Source organism: Marmota flaviventris, chromosome 13, assembly GCF_047511675.1.
Source record: "Marmota flaviventris isolate mMarFla1 chromosome 13, mMarFla1.hap1, whole genome shotgun sequence".
Classification (NCBI taxonomy): Eukaryota; Metazoa; Chordata; class Mammalia; order Rodentia; family Sciuridae; genus Marmota; species Marmota flaviventris.
The window spans coordinates 31636541-31662910 of NC_092510.1; the positions used below are offsets into that span (position 1 = coordinate 31636541).

The 26370-nt window shown below is 36.4% G+C and overlaps 1 protein-coding gene across 1 annotated transcript in view; it reads right to left on the reverse strand.

Annotated features, from left to right (window-relative positions):
- Positions 1 to 26370, reverse strand: part of Tmc1 (transmembrane channel like 1) — a 186377-nt gene that overhangs the window by 73134 nt on the left and 86873 nt on the right. Inside the window, exons 5-6 of the mRNA XM_071600427.1 lie at positions 7004 to 7094; positions 5300 to 5381 (exon numbers count right to left, since the gene is read on the reverse strand). Of these exons, the coding sequence (XP_071456528.1) occupies positions 5300 to 5381; positions 7004 to 7094 (173 nt within the window). The remainder of the gene's footprint in view (positions 1 to 5299; positions 5382 to 7003; positions 7095 to 26370) is intronic.

Here is a 26370-nt window from a genome sequence, read left to right on the forward strand (position 1 = left end):
GTTAAATTATTTTTTAAAATATGATGTTTATAATAAATGTAGAATGTACATTTCTGACAGAAGAGCTACAGCTAATATCCATCAATTAACTAAGGCTATTCTAATTCACAAAAGAAAATGAATTTCTTTGAATGGTGTTCATAAAGGACCAATTTTTTTTCTTTAGCCCAACTGATAAATGCTGCTTTTATAGTAAATTATTAATGTATTAAAAGAGTCTTTGATATGTATTAAAGTGAGAAATAAGTTTATGCATATTCTTGCTCATGAATTTCTTGTTTCCTTGGTAAAAGCTTCACCTCTCCCTCTGGTTATTTATTATTTAGGCAAAGTAATTTGTAGTCTGTCATCATATATAATTTCCTCTTGAACAGATGGGTAATAAGACAAGCAGATAAATATGAGCGTATCTAAATGGGAAAAGACCAATTAATGAGTTAAACATAAATAATATTATGAGTAAAACATAAATATCATTTTCTTAGGCTCGGATATGAAGCACATTTTTTCAAATGAGTCTGGGGTAGAGAACTAAATTTGACAAATTTGATTTGTATTTTCTAGAGTCCTTGGGCCAGTAGAGAAAAACAAAGTTTAAATTCTGTTCTCTGGTTTGTCTATCGGAAGCTATTTCTAGTCTAAGAAATAAATCTGTCATACCGTATTTCTGATGCTGTGATCTACTATTCAAAAAAGGTAGATTTTTATTCTGAGAAAAATTTATAATCTCCAATTTGAAAACATTCAGTTATGATTTTAGTAGTCATGTCAACATCAGGGTGGGTATGGATTATATTTTCATGCAGGTTTGTCAGTAAAATAAGCAAGCAATGTGGTTAATAATGTGGATGGTGGAGGGTAAGCCGGGATTTTAGGCATTGACTCATTTTCAAGGCTGGCTGGTAGCACCCATGGCATTCCTGTGTGATGCAGAACTTCACAGCATCCTCTGTGGCAGGAATTATCAAATCAATGTTTAAGTGAAAAAGAAAAAGTTTAGAGTCAACAAGTGAGTACCTTGTCCATGATTATAAAGAAATCCAGGTCTTACTGCAATCAAGATGGTAACAGCATGAGTTCCAGTCTAATTTGAATTCCTCTCTTGGAATTCAACTACCAGATATGGGTCAGGGGAACTCAGTGAAGGTTGGTCATGTGGGTCTCCATTAAAGTCACATTTAAAAATATTATTTAGAGAGTGAGGGCAGGTGGATTAGAAAGATTGATGGAAGTAGAAGGCAACTTCAAACATGCCACTTCTGAAATCCTTAATCATCTTCACTGTTTATTCACATTTTATGATCTGTCATACATATATTAACATGTATTAACACATTTGATGTGAGATCAGTGAAGGTAGAGTATTTGCTAATCTTTGTCAGTAGCCATAGTATCTAGGAACACCTCAGACATGGTAGGCTTTTCGATAGCATGTGATAAATTATTCAATAATGTCAAACTTATTCTGAAAACTAAAAGAGATTGTTATGATTTTGATGTGGTGTCTCCCAAAAGCTCATGTCTGAAACAATGCAAGAGGGTTTGAAGGAGAAATGATTGGGTTATAGCCTTGGCCTAATCAGTGAATTAATTTCTGATGGGATTAACTGAAGTGGCTGGGTGTAGCTGCAGGAGGTGGGAATTGGGGCATAGCTTTGGGTATATATTTGTATCTAGAGAGTGGAATCATCTTTCTCTGCCTCATGGTCACCTTGATGTAAGCTGCTTTCCTCCGCCACCCTCTCTGTGATGTTCAGTCTTACTTTGAACCCTGAGGAATAGAGTCAGAATTCCATGGACTAAAACCTCTGAAACTGTGAGCCCTCAAATAAAGTTTTCCTCCTCTATAATTGTGCTAGTCGGGTCCTTTAGTCACAGCAATGAAAAAGATGACTAAAACAGAGATATTATATAATACTGACACTTAAAAGGAATTAATAATATTTCTGAAGCTTTTCTATGATTAAAGGTCATTTATTTTTAAAGAAAAACACTTATATTAGTTTACAATTAAATACATGTTTTATAATTAAGGTAGATATTCAATCAACTTTATTCTCAAACTCAAAGAATCTGAGAAGATAATTAAACAGACTTCTATTAGTAAAATTTGTGTTCCGTTTGTATTTTTTCATTAATTTATCACTCAGAAGTATAAAGATATTTTAATGCCTAACTATACATCTAAAACTGATTGTAAACTCAACATCATGGAATACTGGGCTGAAATAGACCTTGTATAATAACTAATCAAACCCCAGATTTTACCTGAAACCCTGAATATAGAAATTGAGGGCCAGAGATGAAAAAGATTGTCCAAAGTATAGCACCAATGGATCAAAAAGTCCTCAACCCCATTTCTTCTAATTTTCCATTCAGTTGAGCTTCAAAGTCCAATCACAGATACACACTTTCCCTAGCTTTGGTAAATACTTTATAAGAGATACTTGGGGGCTCTAGTAACATAATCTTCATTAGATTTTATACTTTCTGACTGATGCAATAGTTCAAAAGCATATGGTCTGCTTATGACTATCACTAATATCTTAGTACATTAGCATCTTACATCATGAAATATATAACGAAATAATTCATTCAAAAGTAAAATCATGAGAAGATGCAAATTAATTCCCCAAATAGGGTAACTATCAAGGAAATCTGTAACTACTTGTCCTGTTATTGACCTGGTAAAATCCTCTCTAGTAACTGGTACAAAACATATTTAAAAAAGAAAAAAAAAGCTTATAAAATTTCCCTCAAAGGAAAAAAAACTGCATAATCTTGAACCTTGACAGACTGTGCCTTCTACCTCTCCTCTGCTACTCACTAATTCCAAGACAGTTATTTAACTGCAGCTATATAATAGGAAAGTTAGTGTGCACACTGATGGCCTAAGGAAGATTAGAAAGAATAATGTTTTAGAATGTCTGACTCATACTGATACTTGGTGGTTCTGGTGATGGTTGACAGAATAGAAAAAAAGGGTTGACTCTTCACATTGGAGGAAAAACATCATGAACAGCAACAAAGTCAACCTAAGCAAATAATAAATTACACATAAAAAGAAAAAAAGTACACATTTTCTTAATTGCTTGTCCGGCTTGACTTTTGCACGTTCCATGGAGGAAAATGGAAGAGAGACGATAATTGAAGGAATTATTGAGTATTTCTCAATGTCTTTTCTACTGACACTCAAGATAGATAATGATCATATGTAACACATTCCTGTGTGCATCTTTGGTCAATAAAATAATCCCATCTGTTTCTATCCCATACCAGATTGGCTCCTGGAACAAATGAGCAGAACTCATTATCAGAATGGGCTGGAATCTGGTTTAGTGTGCTTTAAAACTAAATAATTTTCAAAGTTTGATTTTTTACTATATGTACAAATTATAAATTCCTCAGGATATATCTCATAACTGATTGAAATTCAAACCTATCATTTCATAAATCAGTAGACTAAGGCCTAGAAGGACTAAATACCTAGATCAAAGTTGAACAGCTAATCTGTGGCAAAGCAAGGACCAAATCTGGAGTTCTTGCCACATATATTGATCAGAATATTAACGCTCCAAATGGCCTTCTGTTCCTCAGTGCATCTCTAGGTAACATATTTCAGCTGTAGCATTGAAACCTAAGGATTCCATGACATCTCTCTTCTGATGTGTCTAAAATTTCTTTGTCTACAACCTAGAATGGGAGGCACTTGGGTAATGTGTCTACACTTTTATTCAAAACATTATTATTAAGTGCCAAGTGGAATCCGGGAATGAACAAAACAAAATACCTGCTTTCATGTCTACTGGAGAAAATGGGCATAAAATAAAATGAAATGAAATTATTTTTAGAGGTTAAATTTGGTGTGCTACAAAATATATCTAAAATGCTAGATTTCATAGCCTTTTAGATAGGGACAGTGTTAAGGAGGAAAATAAAGAAAAAAAAGAGGTGGGCCAAAGAATTTGTGAGAGGGGTGCAGTTAGTAAGCTGATGTGTTTTACTCATTATATTTAATAATGAAAATCAGAGAATTGAGAGACAGCCACTTCTAAAATATGTCCAATCATGTGAGAAACAGTCATCAGCTGTGTTATCTCCCTATGGAGCCTCCATTCTAATTAGGTAACACCACATTTAACCAGGAGGAAAATCTGCCTAGAATCTGAAAAAGTATGAAGGAAGATCAGATCCTAGTCAAAATCTTTAGGAACCGGATTACGGCAAGATCGTGTGCAAATTTGTTTCAAATTCATCCATTTTTCTTCACATATATTATTACTTTTAAATGATTTATTATTTGTTGACAACATTGTTTTTTATTTTCCTTATTCTATGCCAAGAAGAGCATTGTACTAAGGAGGTTTTTGACTGGGTACATTCACCTGCCTTCATTGTACATTATGAACATTGTACAAAATGAAAATGTACTATGAATATCCACAGAGCAAATTTCTGAATGGCTATTTTTTATTCTTCTTCACAAGCTTGAAAGTGAGGTTTTTAAGTCTTCTTTACTCTTTTTAAACTTTGCTTATTTTGACCGTTGTCTAACATTCATGAGGATATGTATTTTCCTGTTCACTGCCAAAATAAGACCACTGCCTTGCCTATGATAGGACTCAATGTAGCTATGTACAATACTGATCTCCCTGTCTGAGAAAATGAGTTCACAATGGGGAGGATTTGTCTAATACAGGAATGAAAGTGGGGTCTCTAGTGTTGTCTTTGGTAAGTCAAAGCAAATTGGTATAGGTTAGATCTGGAATATCCCCCAAAGACCTATGTGTTAAAAAATAAAATCAATTAAAAAAAAAAAAAAAAGACTTGGTCCCAAGCCCACAGTGCTGTTAGGAGGTGATGGGATGTTTAGGATGTTGGGCTTAGTAGAAGAAACTAAGGCCATTGGAGGCAGGTCTTAGAAGGGGATGTCAGACCCATCCCCTTCCTGTTTCTCTCTTTGATTCCCAGTTGTCATGAGGTGAACAGCCTCCTCAGCCATGCACTCCCATCATGATGTACTATGTTGCCACAGCCACAAAGTAATAGGGACAAGTGACCCTTGACTGAAAAGTTAGAAAATTTGGGCCAAAATAAACCTTTTCTCCTTTCAAGTTGGTTATCTCAGGTGTTTTTCACATTAACGGAAAGCAGACTAACACAAATCTTCACAGTAATCAAAGGAGTAAGTTATATTTTCGTGTATTTTTCATCTTTCTAAGAGTCTAGAAACTGAGAAAGGTATCAGACTTTTATCTAGGGCAATTTTTTCATCTAATGAGATGTGATGAACACTTACTTTCAATCGCCTTGATTTTATTTTCCCATGGGATACAAGCAGCTTTGAAATTCTCAAAATCACGAAGGAATTTTGCCCATTTCTGAAAAGGGAGTCAAGTACAGTAGTAAAGCCCAGCTCCTTCAATCGTCAAAATGTATATTCCCAGCCCAAATCTTCACAAGACAATGAGTTTGGAAAGCTCTCACATAATACTACTTTTTTGTAAAAATGGATAACAGTAGGTTTCCCCTTTGCTTCCCTGTTTCCCACTATCCCCAGGTCAGTTTAATTTAAAAAAAAAAAAAAATTAAAAACAATATTTGTTGATCTCCAATTTTAGAGAGAGTATACTGACCATTCATAAGATCTGTTTAATTCTACCAACAATAAGAGAGAAGGGACTGAGTTAACCCATAATAAAGTGATTGGCACATGGTGTGTATTTAATTAATATTTATTGCATGAAGGAATTAATGAGATACTAATAAGACACAGTTTCTGCCTTGAAAGGCACTTCCTCTTCTAGAGTAAACTGTATATAAATAGAGATTTCAATACAGGATGGTAAGTTCTATGACATGGGACGTTTCATTCTGATAGAAGCAGAACAGTCAGCTAAATGGAAAGAAATGGTGTCACAGGAAAGGAAGGAAGAAACAAATCAGCTTACTAAAAATCTTCCTTCTATTTTACTCCACAGCATTATCCATGGTCAAGGGACCACTGGGAAGAAACAGAATGGGCAGATCATTTTGTATATGTGTACTTATGCTGGGATAATGTGAACACTAAGCAAGCAAAACAAGCCTAAATAACAGCAGTGTAAGTCTAAAGTTTGAAAGGTTACTCACAACTAGAAACAGCCCAAATGCCCATCTACAATAGAATGAATCAATAAACAAATTGCAGCATCTTCATAAAATAGAACACATCGATAAAAATGAACTAAACTCCCACAGTAACATGAGCCCTGCTCATTATCCTAATCATGCAACAAATTGAAAACAAAAGCAGAAACACTGTAATGACACTTATATAAAAACTATAAAGCAAAATAAATTAATATATTATTTGTGTGTATATATATATAAATATATGAAAATCAAGATATATGAATTTTATTCACAAATGAAATTCATTTAGTTTACAGTTGGTATAACATTTATAAAAGACAGTATGATAATACTTATGAACCTACTTTACTGTGAGTATTGACTATAACTTTACAGAGGAATTCAATTCAGTGCCTGCTGCATAGTAATACAAATAAACATTTATCTTTCCCTTTCTCCAAAATCAATATTTTATCAGTATATAATTTTTTCTTATTTTTTATCCAACGTACATGTTTGATGTTCTTGATACAGAAAAGCTATATGGTCCTGCAATTTGCAGACATTTTTAAAAAAGAAATCTTGATCAGACCTCTTAACTTCCAGAAAATTAAAATGGAAAGTATTTTATACTTGGAGGTGATAAAATATTATAAGTCTTTTGTTATAAATCAGTGTTTCTCAACTTATTTTCTATTTTCACTCCTCTAAGGATACTATTTTAATCCCTTCCACAAATTTTAATACCACAATACACTTGCATGTGCTGTATATATCTATGCATTATACATATAAACTGTAAGATAGTTTTTCACCTTCTTAGAACAGAAGCAACGTTCTCCCCCTTGGGGTCAATATAGCACAAAGCAGACTGAATGAATATTCTTACCTTACTCATCATCATCTTAAAGGCAAACCACTGCTTTCCTTTTCCCTTCCCAAGAGCTCCTTCATTTTCACTCACAAATTTTTTTGCTTCCCTGAGAAAATAAAACAAAACAAGAGGTAGGTAGAAGTGGGTTAAGATTAACAGCATACAGATGGAGGGGACATTGAATTTTCTTGGTCTGCAAGCATATTTAAGACAAATGAATCTAAGCTATATCTTATAACCTAGAGACTCAAAGCAGGCTTAAATTTTTAAATTCTAATAAGAAAGAATAAGATATTTTAGTCTCACTTATTAATCATTTGGAGTCATTGAAAAGCAAGGAATTTATGCTATTAATAAAATCAGAGTACCCTAGCTCTTCTCAATTTTTACCCCATATAAAATTGAAGCTGAAGTTTATATCAGATTCTGGCAGTCTGAATGTTTATTTTAAAGTACTTTCTTTCCTTCTCTCTTAACAATTCTTTGGGGGGGAAAAAAAAGCAAGAGAGAAAGAGAGAGAGAACAAATGGAGAGCTTAGTACTAACTGACATAGAACACACTTACTGACCTGGTATTTAATCCCTTGAAAGCAATTAGTGCTTAAAACAGAAAAATCATACTATAAAGAAAATGGGGTTGAGGGAAAGAAAAGAAACACTTTTGGCCTCACAGTCAGAAGGGCTTTAAATTTAAGTTTTAACATTATTCCTAAGTATTTATATACTCATAGTAATCACATTAGTGCTTATGTATGTGTTTAAAAAAACAAAAATTCATCAAAATGGATAATATGAACATGTTAAATATATTATAATTTTTTAACTTTATTTGGTCATGGTTGCTGGATGAATGTGTGTGTCCCCTGCCAAAAAAAAAAAAAAAAATTGTATGTTGAAGTCTAATGCTCAATGATGGTATATGGAGGTGGAGGCTTTAGGTTGTACAGTCATGTGTTGCTAAACAACAGGGACCAATTCTGAAGGGATACATGCCGAGAAATGCATTGTTAAGCTATTTTGTCATTGTGCAAATATCATGGCATACACTCACAAATTGAGATGATAACGATGTCATTACTCCATATAATATTATGGGACCACCAGTATAGGTCATCTGTCATCAAGTGAAATGCCATCATGAAGTAAATGATTGCAGTTAGGTAACAAGGTTGGGCCCTCATGAATGAGATTGGTGCCCTTATAAGTAGAGGCCAGAGAGATTGCTAGCCCTCTTCCCACCACATGAGGATACAAGACATCAGCTATCTGCAATGTGGAAGAGAGCCCTACCAGACCCCAACCACACTGGCACCCTGACCTTGGGTTTCTAAACTCCATAAGTGTGAGAAATAAATGTTTATTTTTTAAGCCACACAGTCTATGTAATTTGTTCTATCTGATAAAGATAATCATTGTGGTTGCTGTTTGGTTGATTATGAAAATAACTTTACAAAAAGAGACAGCATGGGCTTTTCTTCTCTTCTCAGGAGCCAGACAACACATGACCCATGTGTTCCAGAGGCACCTCTGTCATGATAAGAAAGAAATTTCAAACCTGGTTGTGTGTGGTTCCACAGGTGAAACACTATCATCAGTTGGATGGTCCTGAAATCTGTGCTTTTACAGACAAAACCCTACAACAAATGGCTATAATTAAGTTTCTTCTTAATACACAAAATAAACCTTAAAAGATAAAGGATAAGTGCAGAAGTTTTGTGTAAGATACTTCTAAGTATCCATGATAAACTCGTGACTTTATAATATGCTGTGATCAGAAACCGACTCGCACCCGCTGATTTATCCAATACCAGGCAGGACTGTCTCATTACTAACCTATGGATGTGAGCCCACCCATATTCTGGCATATAAACACAAACACAATGATAAAGAATATCCCCAGCCATCAACCAGAACCCTCAAAGCAGTTCCTTGATAGCAAGGACAATGTCTCACCCTTTTCTGTCTCTCATGACAGTGACCACTGCTTTGACCATAAACGGTGCTTGATAAAAATGTTAACATTCTCAAAAGAAAACAGACTGTGTAAAGTCACCAGAAGAATATAATTTTATTTTCCACATTGAATAATGCTTGAGGGCAAAGTCTGTTTAAATTGCACCCTTCATCATTATTCTTTTCTTAAATTCAGGTACCAGCCTTCTGGAAATGGAGAACAGTTACTAGACAGGCCTTGTCAAACACCCTGATATTTGACATGACCTCTGGGGCTGGGAAGATTAGTTGAAAATAATTTCTAAAACATTCTACACATTAAAAATATTCAATAAAGCCATGTCCAAAATTATAAACTGACTTCTTATAGCCAAGTTTTCAGAATCATACAATGAAGAAAACATATCATGTTTAAACATTTGTTTAGTCAGATTTTTTCATTGCTGTGATCAAAAGACCTGAAAAGAACAATTTTCAATAAGGAAAAGTTTATTTTAAGTTCAAGATTTCAGACATCTTAGTCTACAGACAGCAGGCTCCCATTGCTCTGGGCCCAAAATGAGGCAGGACATCAAGGTGAAAAGGTGGTGGGAGGAGCTCAAGTTATGGTAAACAGGAAGCAGAGAGAGCTCTGTTCACCAAGGACAAATATATGTAAATATATAAATAAATATATATGAAAACACATATATGTATTTTAAATATATACATGTATATATTTATATGTAAATATATACATGCATATAAATATATGTTTATATTTAAATATATAAATATATAAAAACATATATATGTATTTTAAATACATACATGCCCCCAGTGACCTACCTCCCCCAGCCACAGTGTAGCTGTTTACAGTTACCTTCCAATCAAGTGGATTAATGAAATGATATCACTCCAGCTAATCTTATCATTTCACCTCTCAACATTCTTGCATTGTCGCGCACATTAGCTTTTGAAAGACACCACAATCTAAATTAAACAAGCATTAAGCATGTATTACAGAGAAAATAAGACCAGAGGAAGTATGGCATCTAGAAGATACTTTATAAAACGTTGAATTGAAGTGTCTAAAAAGCAAATCAGGTGGCTGGTATTCCAAGCAGCCTCTGCGATCTGTCTCTGTGGACTTGCCCACGTTTTGGGGGCCAGATACACCCATATTCATGAGAGTGCTGCTTTTCAAAAGAAAGCATACTTTCCCAGGACTCAAATAGACCTGAGCAGGTCTGGCACAGGTTTGCTCAGTTACTACATGGGTTTTAACAGCTCAGGATTTTCCAACAAAGAATCAAAAGATCAGACAATTGCTTCCCTGCTATCCAGGGTGCTGACAAGAACAAGGTGAGCTATAGATATGAAAATATTAAAAGAATCATTGCGCAGTCAATTTTTCCGCAACACTTATTTTGAAATCTCAAATTTGTTCTAACATGATGGATATATTACAGAATGAACATAACATGAACTTGAGGCTTCCTTGTGTGTGATTTGATTCATGAGAAACACTAGATGACTGCAGAAAACTGCATCCCACTAAGTCAACCAACATAGGAATGTGAACATCTCATCTCCAGGCCCTGCCTCACTCCCCAAGTAAGCTAGAAAGCAACACTCATTCCCAGCTGGAATTACAATGACCCTCCCTTTACACTTGACAATAACTCACAAGTTGCAACCCTTGTGAAAGCCACTTCCACTAGCAAACTTCTGGTCTTTTCAAAGTAAGCTGCCATATTTATTTTAGTATTTATGTATCCCTTAACTCATGTAAATATTGCTTTTTTTTTCCAGTTCTGGGATTGAACCATTGAGCAACTGTTGAGAGCCACAGCCAAAGGAGCCCCAGCAAACTTCCAGCTGCCAGCAAACTTCCAGCTGCCAGCTGATGCTTGGCTCACAGTGGCCCCAGCAAACTTCTGGCTGCCAACTGATTGGCTCCTCTGTGGTGATGCTCATTGGGCTGTTTCCCCGCCCTTTCACACCATGGAGCTGCTCATTGGGGGACTTTTTTGGCTCCGCCCACGCAACCCAGCCAATCGGCCTCAAGAGCAGGAGGAGTGGGGGAGGTTGAGAGGCTTGTGGCAAGCTGGTGGTGGCAGTTGGTTGGGCTCTGAGGGAATTCCTGAAGAGCTGTGTGGTGTGGTGTGTGTTCTAAAAATAAAGTTCATTTCTTTTGACAAGTGGCTCCTGAATTGTGCCCAGCCAGACTGTAGCATTTGGTGGCCTGCAAGGGGAACAACTGAGGGTAAGTGATAAGGTAAACTGCTCGCCCCTGAGGGCAGGGCGAGAGGATGGGTAGCCATTTTAAGATTCTTCTTTTGTTTTGCTTCACTTTTGTTTTAAGTTGCCTGTCCCTGGAGATGTGTAAGATGGAAAAAAAACCGCTCACATCTGAGGAACAAATAGGGAGAAAGGACGGATGGACATTTCAGGAGGATAGAAAGGCTATAATGATTTTCTGTTGTTCCAATTTTGTTTCACTCTGTTTCAGTTTTGTTTGGCATTATCTTGTTGGGTTGTATTATAGTTATAGTAGAAATATTCAAGTAAAAGAGAAGGTCTCTCGAGCAAGTCAGACAGAGGAAGAAAATTTAGAACAGAAAAAGCCATCAGGGGAAAAGTTATAACAGGAGACTGTTACTAACACTTTTCTATCACCAGAGGGCGTGAGTGTCCAACCAACAGCACCACCTCTACAGGAGACTGCTACTAACACCTTTCTATCACCAGAGGGCATAAGTGTCCAACCAACAGTGCCACCTCTACAGGAGACTGCTACTAACACCTATCTATCACCAGAGGGCATAAGTGTCCAACCAACAACGCCACCTCCATATGCTGGGAGGCCCCCAACCCCCACAGTTGATAGATGGGATCCTGAGACAGGATCTCAAATATTAACAAGCCTTGTATTTGAGCAGGCAAGAGGGCAGTGAATTCACCATGCTTTAAATTACAAAACACTGAATCAGTTTAAGAGGCTGTAACAACCTATGGTCCTCAAGCACCCTTCACTGTAAGCATGGTCGAATCCATTACCAACTTGAACATGACGCCAGCAGATTGGGCTAATATGTGTAAAGCTGTGCTAAATGGAGGACAATACCTGTTATGGAAGGTTGCCAATGAGGAATTTTGCAAGGAGACGGCTAGGCGAAATGCAGCAGCTGGTTATCCTCAGAGAAATCTAGATGTGTTGTTAGGAAAGGGACCTTATGAGGATCAGCAGCAACAAATTGCATATGATCCTGGCGTATACTCACAAATCGCTATAGATGCGGTTAGGGCATGGAAGACTTTACAAGGACATGGAGTTTACAAGGTCAATTATCTAAGGTAATACAAGGAGCTAATGAACCTTACGCTGAATTTGTAGATAGGCTTATTCAAACAGCTACCAGAGTTTTTGTGAATACAGAACAAGCAATGCCATTAATAAAACAAATGGCTTATGAGCAAGCGAATTGTTGGTGCAGAGAAGTCATTAGACCACGGAAACATGAAGATTTAAACACATATATTAAATTATGTAGAGACATTAATGAACAAGGGCAAGTTGTGGCAGCTGCAGTACAACAGATTTTAGCTGCCAGGCCAAAAACATGCTATAATTGTGAACAAACAGGACATTTTAAAAGGAATTGCCCCATAGGAGGAGGGTTTAACAAAACTAGGTATCAAAGGAGTAGAATACCGGGTATTTGCCCACGATGCCGTAGAGGGAGACATTGGGCTAATGAATGCCGTTCTCAAAACATCATAGAGGGTACTCCATTATCAAAATACGAACAAGGACCAGGTGTCTATCCACGATATCGTGGAGAAAGGCATCGGGCTCCATTGCCAAAAAATGGACAGGGGGGCCCAATGCTCTGGGGCCCATGACCACAAATATACGGAGCAAAGGAAGAACACAGCAACCCCATCAGGGTAGTGCCCAGGACACATTGTCCATTAAATCCCTCACTCGACAAACCAGAGGAAGTGCAGGATTGGACATCTGTGCCTCCGCCAGAACAGTACTAACTCCAGAGATGGGAGTTCAAATCATTGCCACAGGGGTAAAAGGACCTCTTCCCAAAGGAACAGTAGGCTTATTATTGGGACGCAGTTCTTCTACTCTAAAAGGACTTATGATAAGTCCTGGGGTAATTGATCCGATTATGAAGGTGAAATAAAAATTGTAGCCAGTTCTCCAAAGGGTATATCAGTAATTTCACCAGGAGATAGAATAGCACAGTTACTAATAATACCCAGCCTACATGACAAATTTTCCAGTTGTACTGTAGAAAGAGGTTCCAGGGGATTAGGCTCCACAGGTGTAGATTGGGCTATGCTTTCTTTAAATTTAGATTCTCGCCCCATGCTAAAACTAAATATTCAAGGACATGAATTTAATGGACTACTGGATACAGGTGCAGACCTTAGCATCATCTCTCATCAAGAATGGCCAAAACATTGGCCATTACAACAAGCCACTCAAATGCTTCGAGGCCTAGGAGTGGTGACTAATCCCCATAGAAGTGCAATGGTATTAGATTGGAAGGATCCTGAAGGATGTGAAGGAACTATAAATCCATATGTATTGGATCATCTTCCCGTAAATTTATGGGGACGAGATGTCCTAGATCAATTAGGACTAACATTAACAAATAACATCAATCCAAATGCACCCACTATTATGGCTAGACAAGGTTTTAGGAAAGGAAAAAGATTAGAAGAACAAAAACAAGTATAGCAGCACCAATACAAATAGATAAAGGAACGGACAGACATGCGTTGGATTTTCAGAAGGGGTCACTGAGACAATCAAAATTACTTGGAAATCAGAAAGACCAGTATGGGTTCCTCAGTGGCCCCTGACTAAAGAAAAGATACAAGCAGCCCATGACCTGGTCAAACAACAATTAGCGGAGGGACATATACAACCTTCCGTATCTCCTTACAATACTCCCATTTTTGTCATCAAAAATAAATCTGGTAAATGGAGATTATTGCAAGATTTAAGAGCCATTAATAATGAGATGGTTATTATGGGACCTGCTTAATCAGGGATTCCTCAATTGTCTGCTTTGCCAAAAACCTGTATGTTTTAGTTATAAATATTAAAGATTGTTTTTTTTCAATTCCAATTCATCCTGAGGATAGTCCACGTTTTGCATTTACTATCCCTGCACTGAATCATGAAGGTCCTGATCAGAGATATGAATGGAAAGTACTCCCTCAAGGGATGGCTAACAGCCCAACTATGTGTCAAATTTATGTTAACAAAGTAATCCAGGCACTTAGAAATCAAAATCCTGAAATACAAATATTTCACTATATGGATGATGTATTATTAGCACACAAAGTTAAAAACACACTGCTAGAATGTTATGCCACACTTACAAACTTATTAAAAAATTATAATCCAGAGATAGCAATAGATAAAGTACAATTAAATTTTCCAATTAATTATTTAGGAGTTCTATTATCCTCAACCATGGTCTGTCCACCAAAAATTCAGATATGAATAGATCAACTCAAATCACTTAACGACTTTCAAAAGTTATTAGGAGACATAAATTGGATAAGGCCTTATCTAGGTATACCAACAGGAGAGTTAGGACCTTTATTTGATATCCTAAAAGGTCCATCAGATCCAAATTCACCCCAAATGTTAACGCCTGAAGCAAGAAAGGCATTAAAAATCATTGAAACATATATGGAAAATATGCATTTGGATAGAATTGATATAAGTTTGCCTTTATTATTTATTGTACTACCAACAAAAAATATTCCTACAGGAGTATTTTGACAAGAAGGTCCATTATTATGGATACATTTATCTTATTCTCCTAACACTATTTTTACTAGGTATCCTGAGGCTGTAGGACAATTAATACGCAAAAGGAATAAAAGCAGCAAAGGGAGTGTTTGGAATTTCTCCCAATAAAATTATTACTCCGTATACTATGGATCAAATTAATGAGTTAGCTAATGAGTTAAATACTTGGGCAATAATCATGTGCAAATCTAATGTTTCATTTGATAACCACTTACCATCTAATCCTTTATTGTCTTTTTGGTCATTGCATCCTGTAATTTTTCCAAGACAAGAAAAACACCTATCATGAATGCTCCAAATATATTCACTGATGGGTCAAATAATGGTACAGTAGCAATAGTTACACCTGATCAAACTTTTACATTTTTAGTACCCAAACAATCAGCTCAAAAGGTAGAGCTTAATGCAGTATTACAAGCTTTTGTGATGTTTAAAGATTCTATATTTAATTTATTTTCTGATAGTCAGTATATAGTTAATGCTATAGTATCCCTGGAAGATGCTGGTAGGATTTCCCCTTCCTCGACTGTTTTCTCTTTGCTTTCCACTATACAAAGTCTAATCTTGAACAGAAAAGATCCATTCTTTATAGGACATATCAGGGCACATACAGGATTGCCTGGAGCCCTTAGTTTGGGCAATGATTTAGCAGATAAAACTAAACATGACATACATATTTTCTCTACACTAGAAGAAGCTACAAATTTTCATAAAAAGTTCCATGTCAATGCTAATACTTTACAAAAGCATTTTAAAATAACTAAGGCACAAGCTAGACAAATAATAAAACAATGTCAAAATTGTGTGACCTTTTTACCACAAGTTAATCTTGGAGTCAATCCTAGAGGACTGATACCTAACCATATTTGGCAGATGGACGTCACACATTTGCCAGAATTTGGAAAATTAAAATATTTGCATGTTACAGTTCATACTTCTTCTGGATTTTTGATGGGCTCCCTTCATGCCGGAGAAAAAACTAAAGATATTATAGCTCATTGCTTACAAAATTTTGCCACTGTGGGCGTTCCAAAACAGTTAAAAACAGATAATGCCCCTGGTTATACTTCTACCTCTTTTAAACAATTTTGCTCATCATTTGGCATTACTCATATAACAGGAATCCCATACGATCCACAGGCACAAGGCATAGTTGAAAGAGCTCATCAAACTATTAAAATGTACTTATTAAAGCAAAAAGAGGGAATTGGGAAGGGGTATATATTCCCCAAAGATAAACTTAAAATAACCCTTTTTACTCTAAACTTTTTAAATTTGGATTCATCAGGGCTTAGTGCTGCAGAAAGGCATATGTGTCCAAAAAATGTACATAAGCCCAAGGTACTTTGGAAGGATATTCTAACAGGACAAAGGAAAGGTCCTGACCCAGTGATTGTCTGGAGTCGGAGGTCTGTTTGTGTGTTTCTATAGGGAAAACAGCAGCTGATTTGGATTCCAGAGAGATTAACTAAAGCGATTTCTACAGACCAAAAAGAAGATGATTTGGCTCAAATCCATAACAGCTGATATCCAGAACTCCAGTTTGGCTATCCTTACATCTGCGACAGAACCAGGATGCTTTTTTCAATATCTATTTTATTATTGCCCTTTCCCACATCATAAAGTTCTATTTTGTTTTTTGAGCTCATACAGACCTAGGTTAATGTTTTGCTGATCAGTTCTATTTTTTGACTATAGAGTTTTTAAACATTGCAATGGAGATTTCACCTGTAAAAAGTTATAAGGCCTTTACTATTATGTTATGTGTTGTATGTATTATATTATGTGTGCACACTTGTGTTTTATGTTGTATGTTTGTATGTACATGTGTCCATATATCATATATGATGAGTGCTCATGAAAAAATGGATCCAAATATATATTTTTTTATTCTTGTGATTTAAATGGTTTAATTTAAATTGGGTAAACAGCGGTTGAGGATTGTTTTAATATGTGAACAAAAAAGGAGGTTAACAGATCTGTTTGTTTACTTTCACATTTCCTTTTCATTATATTTAATAATTCTGTTCAAGAAAATGTAAATTGTTAAGAAAATTGTTTTCTTTTAGTGCCTTCTGGAATGTTACATAATTTTTTCTTTAGCCATTATTGCCAGAATTCCTGTCTTCATCCCAGTGCCGGTGAAGACAAAGATAAAACCAATCTACAGCTTCTGCAATAGCTATCACTGAACTGCTTACAAAACTTGCCTGGACTATGTATCACTTGTATGCATTGTTAACTCACTTGTATGCATTGTGAACTATCTGTTGGTGTGGCGACTTGTGGTAGTGTTGGGGTATTTTTGCTGATAGTGTCATTGGTGGTACAATTTTTCCAAAAGGAGCCATCAATTGGCTTGGTGTATCTTCCTCCCTTCTGCTTGTGATGGTCGTTCAGCTAAAATTTGGGGGCCAACAGAGGTGAGGCAAAGAACCTCACCCCCCCGCTGGTACAAAGACCTATCCACAGGTGGCTATATGCTGGACCAGTAGTCAATGACGGGTAAGATCCAATTGCAATGGTACCAACCTAAGACAGGAGGCTGACGCCTTGAGGTCAGCTTATCCGATGATGGGTAAGGACCATATGTAGTACTGGACAACCTAAGGCAGGCAGGGTCCCTAAGCCACATGCTTGTTGTTTAAACAGAGAGGGGGAGATGTTGAGAGCCACAGCCAAAGGGGCCCCAGCAAACTTCCAGCTGCCAGCAAACTTCCAGCTGCCAGCTGATGATTGGCTCACAGCGACCCTAGCAAACTTCTAGCTGCCAACTGATTGGCTCCTCTGCGGTGATGCTCGTTGGGCTGTTTCCCCGCCCTTTCACACCACGGAGCTGCTCATTGGGGGACTTTTTTTGGCTCCGCCCATGTGACCCAGTCAATCGGCCTCAAGAGCAGGAGGAGTGGGGGAGGTTGAGAGGCTTGTGGGAAGCCGGTGGTGGCAGTTGGGCTCTGAGGGAATTCCTGAAGAGCTGTGTGGTGCGGTGTGTATTCTAAAAATAAAGTTCGTTTCTTTTGACAAGTGGTTCCTGAATTGTGCCCAGCCAGACTGAGGCAAGCAAACCTTTTAATTTTTTTTTTGTTTTGAGATAGTATCACCTTAAGTTCCGAAGGCAGACCTTAAATTTTTGATCTTCCTGCTTCATTCTCCCCAATAACTAGGATTACACCATGCCTGGACTTGCCACTATTTTTAATAAATCCCTATCCTTTTTCCTTAATATATCACTAATGATGTTTCTGAGTATTGTGCCCCATTTCCACTTTTTGTAGAAACCTTGTGGGTTTTATTGCCAAATTTGCAGAACTAACTGTAATTCAATTATTTGGTATAAAGAATTTTGAAATTTATAAAACAAAGTACATATAGGAGTTATTATATCAATCTCTATTATAATGAATGTATATGGGGAGAACAAAAACTCTAGCTAGTAGTAATGACAAAAGTTGTTTTTCAAATGTAATAAAGTTCCCACTTTATGGGCATATCCTCTGCTCTAGATACTTAGCATTTTATACAAAAGACATTCAATTTGGCCTATTAGAGTTCTATCACATTCTGTGCGAATGGCTAGTTAGAAAGCATGACACTTTCCTAAGCAGTTAGAGTTTAAAAACAGCTATTTTACTCCATATAATTATTTTAATTTTGTGAGCTGATAAACATTAAACCAGCAAAACTTAAAAGAGAAAAAAGTCAGGAAATTGAAATCACTAAAAATTCAATTCCAAATTCTTTTAGTAACATTAGGCCCTATTTACATGGCATTAATAAGCTTTTGTCAATTATTTATAGATATAATTTTCCTTTAAACAACATAAAAAGTTTTTATTTTTGTTTGTTTCTTCAATTGCTAGAAGTTTTCTCTGACACTAGATATAGTTTCAAATTTTTCTTTCAATTGCTATCCCATCTTATTATCAGATGTCCTGACTCTGGTTTTCAGATGAAAGTCCAGACTTCACTCTACATCACATCTCAAGTATGATTTTCAATGTCCTTGAGGTAACCACTAAGTCATGCAGGTCGTTAGAACAGAGTTTTCTGTATTTTAACATGTATTTAAGGGACACCATTGGTATTAAGACTTTGGAGTCTCACCTGTGGAGAGGGTGTTCTGCCCAGGACTTCCCAGCTACAGGGCTTCCCCCACTCTGGTGATATATTTTCTTCTCTTTCTCTCTCAGCTATCACTTTTGCTTTTGTTCTTGCTTTTCTATTATTATTAAAATAAATGCTAGCCTGCATAAAGGGAGTGTCTTAATCAGATCTGACTGGCCAACTTCAGCAGCGGCACACATACATAACACTTTAATGTGACACTTTCTTCTTTACCTTGATGCCCCACCCCCTCTTCATTCTCCAAGAGATCCCCTCCACAAGTTTCAAACCAAAAGAGTATCAAATAGCAATCTTAGGTACTCCTTGCTCCTCACTATCCAGCCTTGGGCAAAATGATTGACTTGTTAGAAATCTTGGGATACCTTTAAAATAAAGCCAGGACCAGAAGGTGGGCTGAGAATAATTGTTTAGCAAGAAGAGCTTCTTAACCTCCCAAATCTGATGCTCATGGGATATCAGGAAGCACCCTGACAGTTTGCAAACCCAGAAGAAGGGACACAGGGCTGGACAAGTCAGCGACTCAGTGAGAGAACATGCCTTGACATTATTTTCAGGGCTGACCTTTGCAATGAGCTGGCATAGCTTCAGAATAGAGCAAACTAGTCTCATCCAATCCTGTCCTCCCTAATAATAGATTTCTTAACCAGAATACAACATTTTTCATTGCACAATTGGAAACAAAGCACAAAAACAAAACACATAATATGGAGACAAATACAGACAATATATAATTACACTAATGTGCCCGTGACCACATGCAAGGAAAAAAAAGTCTTAGAAAATAAAAAAGAAAAAAAAAATGTCTTTGTGTTTTTCCTATTGTGAATCCATTTTCCCCCGAGTCTATATTCATCTGGATAACTTAAAGGGACTTCACTACATGGCTAAAATGAAATAGGCTTTTGCCGATAGACTTCGAATATCCATTGGCCCTAAAACATCCAAATGTCTGACTGAAAAATGCATGTCATCCCCTTGAATTGCATTCAACAAAAGCTGCCTGCCAAGACTGTAATCCAGTCTCCAGGTCTCAGAGCTCAAACAAGCCCTGGTACAATATGCACAGCTCTCTGAGCTGTAACCCCAGACCCAGGCATAAATAATTGAGTGAGGTCTATTTAATGACAATAATACCTGGCCTCATAATTCATTTATCAACCCCTTGTGTTGGTAATTAGAATAATAAGGTTTCATGGGCTTTCAAGAATGCTTCACAGTTAGTTAAAGGAGTACACTTTGGCCTAACTTACAAAATAGATAATTTACCCATAACACATGATACAACCCTGATTACACAGAAGAGTTAGGACATGCTATGCTGCTTTTGACACAGTCTCATCCTGGGAAACATGCTCCCCTTTTGAGTTAGGTTAAGCTGACTTTTCTTCCTCTTGTTTTCAGTTTGATAGTACGATGGAGCAAACCAATTTATTGCTCAAGTAATTGAAAGATATTTCAAAACTGGTGTCTAGTAAAACTGTAATCAAATTTGTACTTATGAACACTTCTCAGTAAAGAGATCAGAAGAATGAAAGGGCTTTTTTTCTAGTAAACACTGCCATTTAAAAAATTAACCAACAGTCCAAAGAACGTTGACTTTCCTTGAAATATTTCTGAGTTTCTGAGTAATTAAAAGAGAGTCAAAAAGCCAAGAAGCTTTTTAATGTACAGATTACATTAAGATTGAAGGTAAGAACCACAGGCCTCTTAGATAAATATAACTCCATAATAAGACTAGAATAAGTATTTAAAATCATCCCAGTACTGGAAGCAATAATTCAAAACAAGTGGTATTTTAAAGGGGATACTGGTAGCAGAAGTCCTAATGATTTAGATGCTTAGTTATTTCATCTATAAAATGAAGATGGTAACATAGCTACTTTAAAGAAATAAAATATGCACTGGGTTTACGGCAAATCACAAGAGCACTATAAATAGTAATTATTATTAGCAGCAATTGAACTAATAAGGCTAACTTTGTTCTAATTTACTAATATTTAATACAACATATGGAACAGAAGTGAATTTCAACACTTCTAATTGAATGATATAACATCAGTGAGAAGACTGGATGGTAATCAAATTGTGGTTCCTGACTGCTTCCACCCTGGAATTACTTTGGGATCTTTTAATAGTTCAAAAATCTGTCTTTCCACCCCTAGATTACTTAAATCACAATATCAAGGAGAGCAGCAGCAAAATATTTTCTTAAATTCTACCAGATGATTCTGAAATATAAGTCAGGGGGAAAATGTGGAACTAAGCCAAATTTCGTTTGCTATGACTACTAAGTTTAAGAGCAGTTATTGAAGGGTTGGGCTAAAAACGCACTTTCCAAATGCAGTTGTTTTGATATCCCCTTGGATTGGCAGTACTCTATATATTCTGATGTCTAATAATTTCTCTAAAGGATAACTTCCTGACTGATCATCAGAAAACAAGAAATTAAGTAGTAGCAAAAAAAAAAAAAATGTGCATGTGCATTTCTATAACTTTCTAGTTTGTATCTCTGATTTATTTTCATTTATTTTCTTATAGATGCTACCATTTCACATCTGTCTCTGTCTCCCCCACTACACATACAATTTCATAGCATAATTTCCCCTCCCATATAATCTCTTACCCTTTGTTTCTTTCAGTCCAAAAATAGGTTTATAACTTTTCCTTGAGTAATGGTCACATAGTATAATTCTGTTCTGTACACCATCCAAAAGGTAAACAGAACAGTAATGAATCCACCAATGACATATGGATGTGCATTTGTCTTCTCCTACTCTGCGAATAGGAAGCCTAAATTCCCAGTGCACGTGCATTGCCAGTGTGTTTGCCAAGATTTGGACAGTTTGTTGAGAGCACTGCAATACTAAGGTATTGTCACTCAACCCAATAAAGAGCGTAGGCCCAAAGGGAGCAGGCAGGCAGGCAGGCTAAGATGATTAGTCAGTCATATGATATGGTAAGACTTTTCTTGCAACAGCTAAACTGTTCAGTTTGTCTGCCAGCAATACATTAACATGAAACACTTCTTTCTGATTATGGATAAATTTAAAAAGTATTCTACGGGGCTGGGGTTGTAGCTTAGCAGTGGAGCACTTGTCTTGCACGTGCAAGGCCCTGGGTTCGATCCTCAGAACCAAATAAAAATAAATAAAATAAAGTTATTGTGTCCAACTACAATTACAAAAAATAAATACTTAAAAAATTATTCTGCTAGCTTAAAACTGAAAGTAATTGTGTTTGCTGAATAAAGTGGAAAACAACTTATAGAAAGTTTTTAGTGAGTAAAATTCTTTTTTTTAAATTTCACATAGCAGTCACACCCCACTTTTCGCAAAAAAAAAAGCCATAAAATCTGTGATGATTATGCAGTGAAATACATTGCATTTTAGACTACTACTAAGATCTCTAAAATATTGTCGTCAACAAACATTAGAGTGACCTGTGTACAAAGGGTTCTTAAGGCAATTTTTTTCTTAAGCTCTGATGACACTCATGTTAAAGTCATGTGTTGGTATTGGTGAATAACTAAAGCAAAGCTTGGGCAGATCAAATTTGTATTAAATTCAAAGTTATTACCTACAGAAATAATTCAGACCTGGGATGACTTCTTTGCTTCCTGGGGCCCTAAAACAATGCTAATTTTCACAACTGGCTTAAATGTCAACTAAAAACTCAAACACATATTAGTCATTCCCCATAGGTCAGTCAAGCATCTCAGGGCAATTTTAGATGAATCAAGGGATAAAAAAACAGCTAGGCTTTAGCAATTCAATATATATTTTTAAAAGCATACTAGATCCTCTTTCTACCTGCTGATTAAGTTTTTTTTTCCTAATTCTATTCTCTGCCTGGTTGATTTAAAATTCAATTTATACTTTAAAAACTTTTTTGTATTGTAGTAGTAGAAGAGAGAAGACCATACAGATTTCCCCTGGAGCCAAAAGCTTGTGCTGAGTTTTAAATACCAGTCGCAGCTCAAACTGGCTTTCCTCCACAGAATTTCCTCAGAAATTTTAAGGCTGTACTATTATCAGCAGAGATGACTGAAGGACAGCAGAATATAACACCCCAAAATATGTCACCTAAGTATTACATGATATATTATGCAAAAACATGTCCAAAATGTGCCCAAAATATGGCATACCAGTTATTTTGAGCTGAAGGTAATTAGAAGAAGATATAAGAGAAAAGTTCTCTGCATTCCTATTTGCCTTAAAGCAAAACATACATTTGTAAAGACATTCCTCCTCCTCTCTCTAGCAGGAAAGACACTCTTATTACCCCAGGAAGGGCACTAGAGCAACCTACTCAACAAACTTTACTAACTAGTTCCTGTCTTCCATCATTTCCCCAAGATATTCACCTCTCCACAATTTGACACCCTAGAAAGTCCTTCCGCTTTGTCTTGTCACTGCTCTGAAAAGGTTCTGTTCTTTTGTGAGGATGCTATGCGAGACCAAGTTCTAACCACTCCCTTGAGTTACTCATCTCCGCGTGGTCCTGTGTGTGAGCGTGATACCCTTGGCAATAAACAGTTTTGTTCTCATTATTCTTTGTTAGTCTAACTTACAGGGCCCAAGCCAATGAACCTAAGACAAGGGGAAACGAGGGTTTTTTCCACCCCTACACTTTATACAATCAGATTACTGAAATGAATTCTTTCTCATTACGAGAAGTTATATAATGGTAACTTTATAAATGTCTCATTGAATGTTCTAAGTTCTATGGCAACAATTTTATGATTTTTTTTTGGTCTGTGTTTTAATGAGTCAATTGAGCGTGTGATTAACAACACTACTATCTGAAGATAGGGGTGTATGTGGGCTGTAGAGGACGGGCCATATGCAAAGGCATCCAGGAATTCTCTAGTTTAATAGTACTGCTTTGGTGTTTGAGTAGAAATGAAATTTGAAAAGAATGTGACCTCAAAGCCACTAATGAGTCTTCAAATCAGAAGCCCTAGACTAAGAAGACAAGCTCAATCTAAGGCCTTACTTTATCATCAATGATTTGCAAAATGATAGTGTTTCTTCTCCCATTATAGTGAGAAAATTATTCTTAGAAGTAGGTAGACATGGTACTGAACAAGTAGATTGTTGTCTATAAGGAAGACTGTTAGGGTATGGACATAAGGTGTCTACCCAAAAGCTCCTATGTTAATGCAGGAATGTTCAAAGCTGAAATGATTAGATTATGAGAGCTGTAAACTGATCAGGCCATTCCAGTTGAATTTTCTAACTAGGTGGTAAATGCAGGTGGGGGGGGGGGGCATGACTGGAGGAGGTGGGTCCCTGGGGGCATGCCCTGGAAGGGTTCATCTGACCTACCCTGAGGCCCCTTCCCCTCTCTCTCTTCCTGCTTTCCAGTTGTCATGAGATGCTGGGTAGCTTTCTTCTACATTGCCCTGCTGCCACAATATTCTGCTTTACTCAGGCCCAAGGAATGGACTCAGCCAACCATGGACTGAAACCATGAGCCAAAATAAACTTTTCCTCATGTAACTTGTTCTTGTTGGGTATTTTGGTCACAGCAACAAAAAGCTGACTAACACAGACCCACCTAAAATTCTAGCTCATATGTAAATTTATTTTATTTCTATCATTCTTTTATTCTCCCTTTTACTTAACAACTTTTTCCAAATCTTTACTATTTTATGTTCTTAGCAATATATTAAATATCTGAAGGAAATAAAAGAGACAGCTACATGTTCCTTTCTGCAGCCTAAGCTGTACTTAGAATAAGATATAGGATCATAAAATAGTTACATAAGAGCACAAGACAGGCTTGAAGTGAAAAGAGAGAAGGGAAATGGAAACTTGAGGGTTGTTGAAGACATTGCAGATGATGTTGGTTAGATAGGAATGAAACTAGACTTTATGGGGCTTGTAGGATTGGGGTAGGCAGAGAAAGGCATGCCAGGCATTGGTTTGCAGGAATTTCTCTAACAGAGGACATATTTCCACCATGAGTCATACACACTGTCTGTATCTTAGATATACTAGCATGCAACTTTTTGCAAGACCATGTACATGGCTTGGTAGGCAGAATGTGCAATTTTTCTTGGCTCATATGCATTTTAATCAAACATATCCTAATGAATTCTGACCACTGAAGCAGAATTCCCAGGGTGTTGCCTCTTGAGTGAGAAGAACTATTCTGCTTTTAAAGTTTGGTAAAATGCTCCTCACAATACTTGTGTGTTCATACCTATACCTTTTAAGCATTTCTAAGTATTATGAATTTTTTTTTCAAAAATGTACAGTAATATTTAGGAGTGCTAATTCTGAATTGTTGCAACGGAAAGCCTTCATTTTCTTTTGGTTCTGTGTGTTTTTTCTTTTGATGCATGAGTGGGCAAGAAATTTAAAATAATTTCAAACCATGGTGGTTCAGTCAGCCCTGCAAATAGTCAGGACAACCTGGTAAATGTGATTGTTTGCCACATGACAAACTTAGATCTGGAGGACTGTCCTAAGCACTTGGGAAACAAAACTTAGGTGAGGTTGCCCACAGAACACACTACGTTCCAATGTGAACTAGTCATTCTGCTGAATTGACTTGGAACCTTAATATTTCTCAGTGTCCTTCCAAAGCCTGCCTTCTGGCCAATCCTGACCCCTCTGATCAAGTACTGGTCAAGAAATACAATAACAGCATATGCATTAAATATAAAAGTTAATTCATCCAAGAGTCATGTATCTTTATATAGCTATCTGAATGCCCCATTTAGAGACATTATATTGAAAGTATACAAATATTTCTCTTTTTTACTCTTATCAATATATTTTATGATATCCTAATATAATGTTCTCCAAACATTTATTTTTAGTATTACATTTTAATAAAGCCTAGCTGTTTTTATCCTATAGCAATAATCTTATTTAAGTTCCCCCAAATTGAGCGAGAAGAACTATTCTGCTTTTAAAGTTTGGTAAATGCTCCTCACAATACTTGTGTGTTCATATGTATACCTTTTAAACATTTCTAAGTATTATGAATTTTTTTCAAAATGTACAGTAATATCCCTTGCTATTCTGTTATCATGTATTCTCCAAAATGCCTTGGCACTAGATAAAACAAAGGTTTATCTTTATAATAAGCTCCTTACCTAAGATTTGGAGAACATTTTCTCAACACAGCAATGACACGTTTCTCTTAATTCTTATTCTGTGCTTATCACGTGCATATTAGTGTATTATTGTGTCAAGTATATTTAAAATCATTCCTAGATCATTTTAAGTGATAATTAATGCATTTCCCCTTTAATCATCTTTCAAAAACAACATATTTATAGGTAGTTTGGTAAATATTATGAAAATTATCTATTACTGATATATATCTAAAACATTAGAGTACAAGTTTGATAAATTGCTATTTCTCAAAAATTATTGGGTGGTAGGATTCTGGTGAGATAAGAAAAATGATTTGGTGAGTCTTACCATCTGTAATATAATAATGGATCACTGCAGGAAAT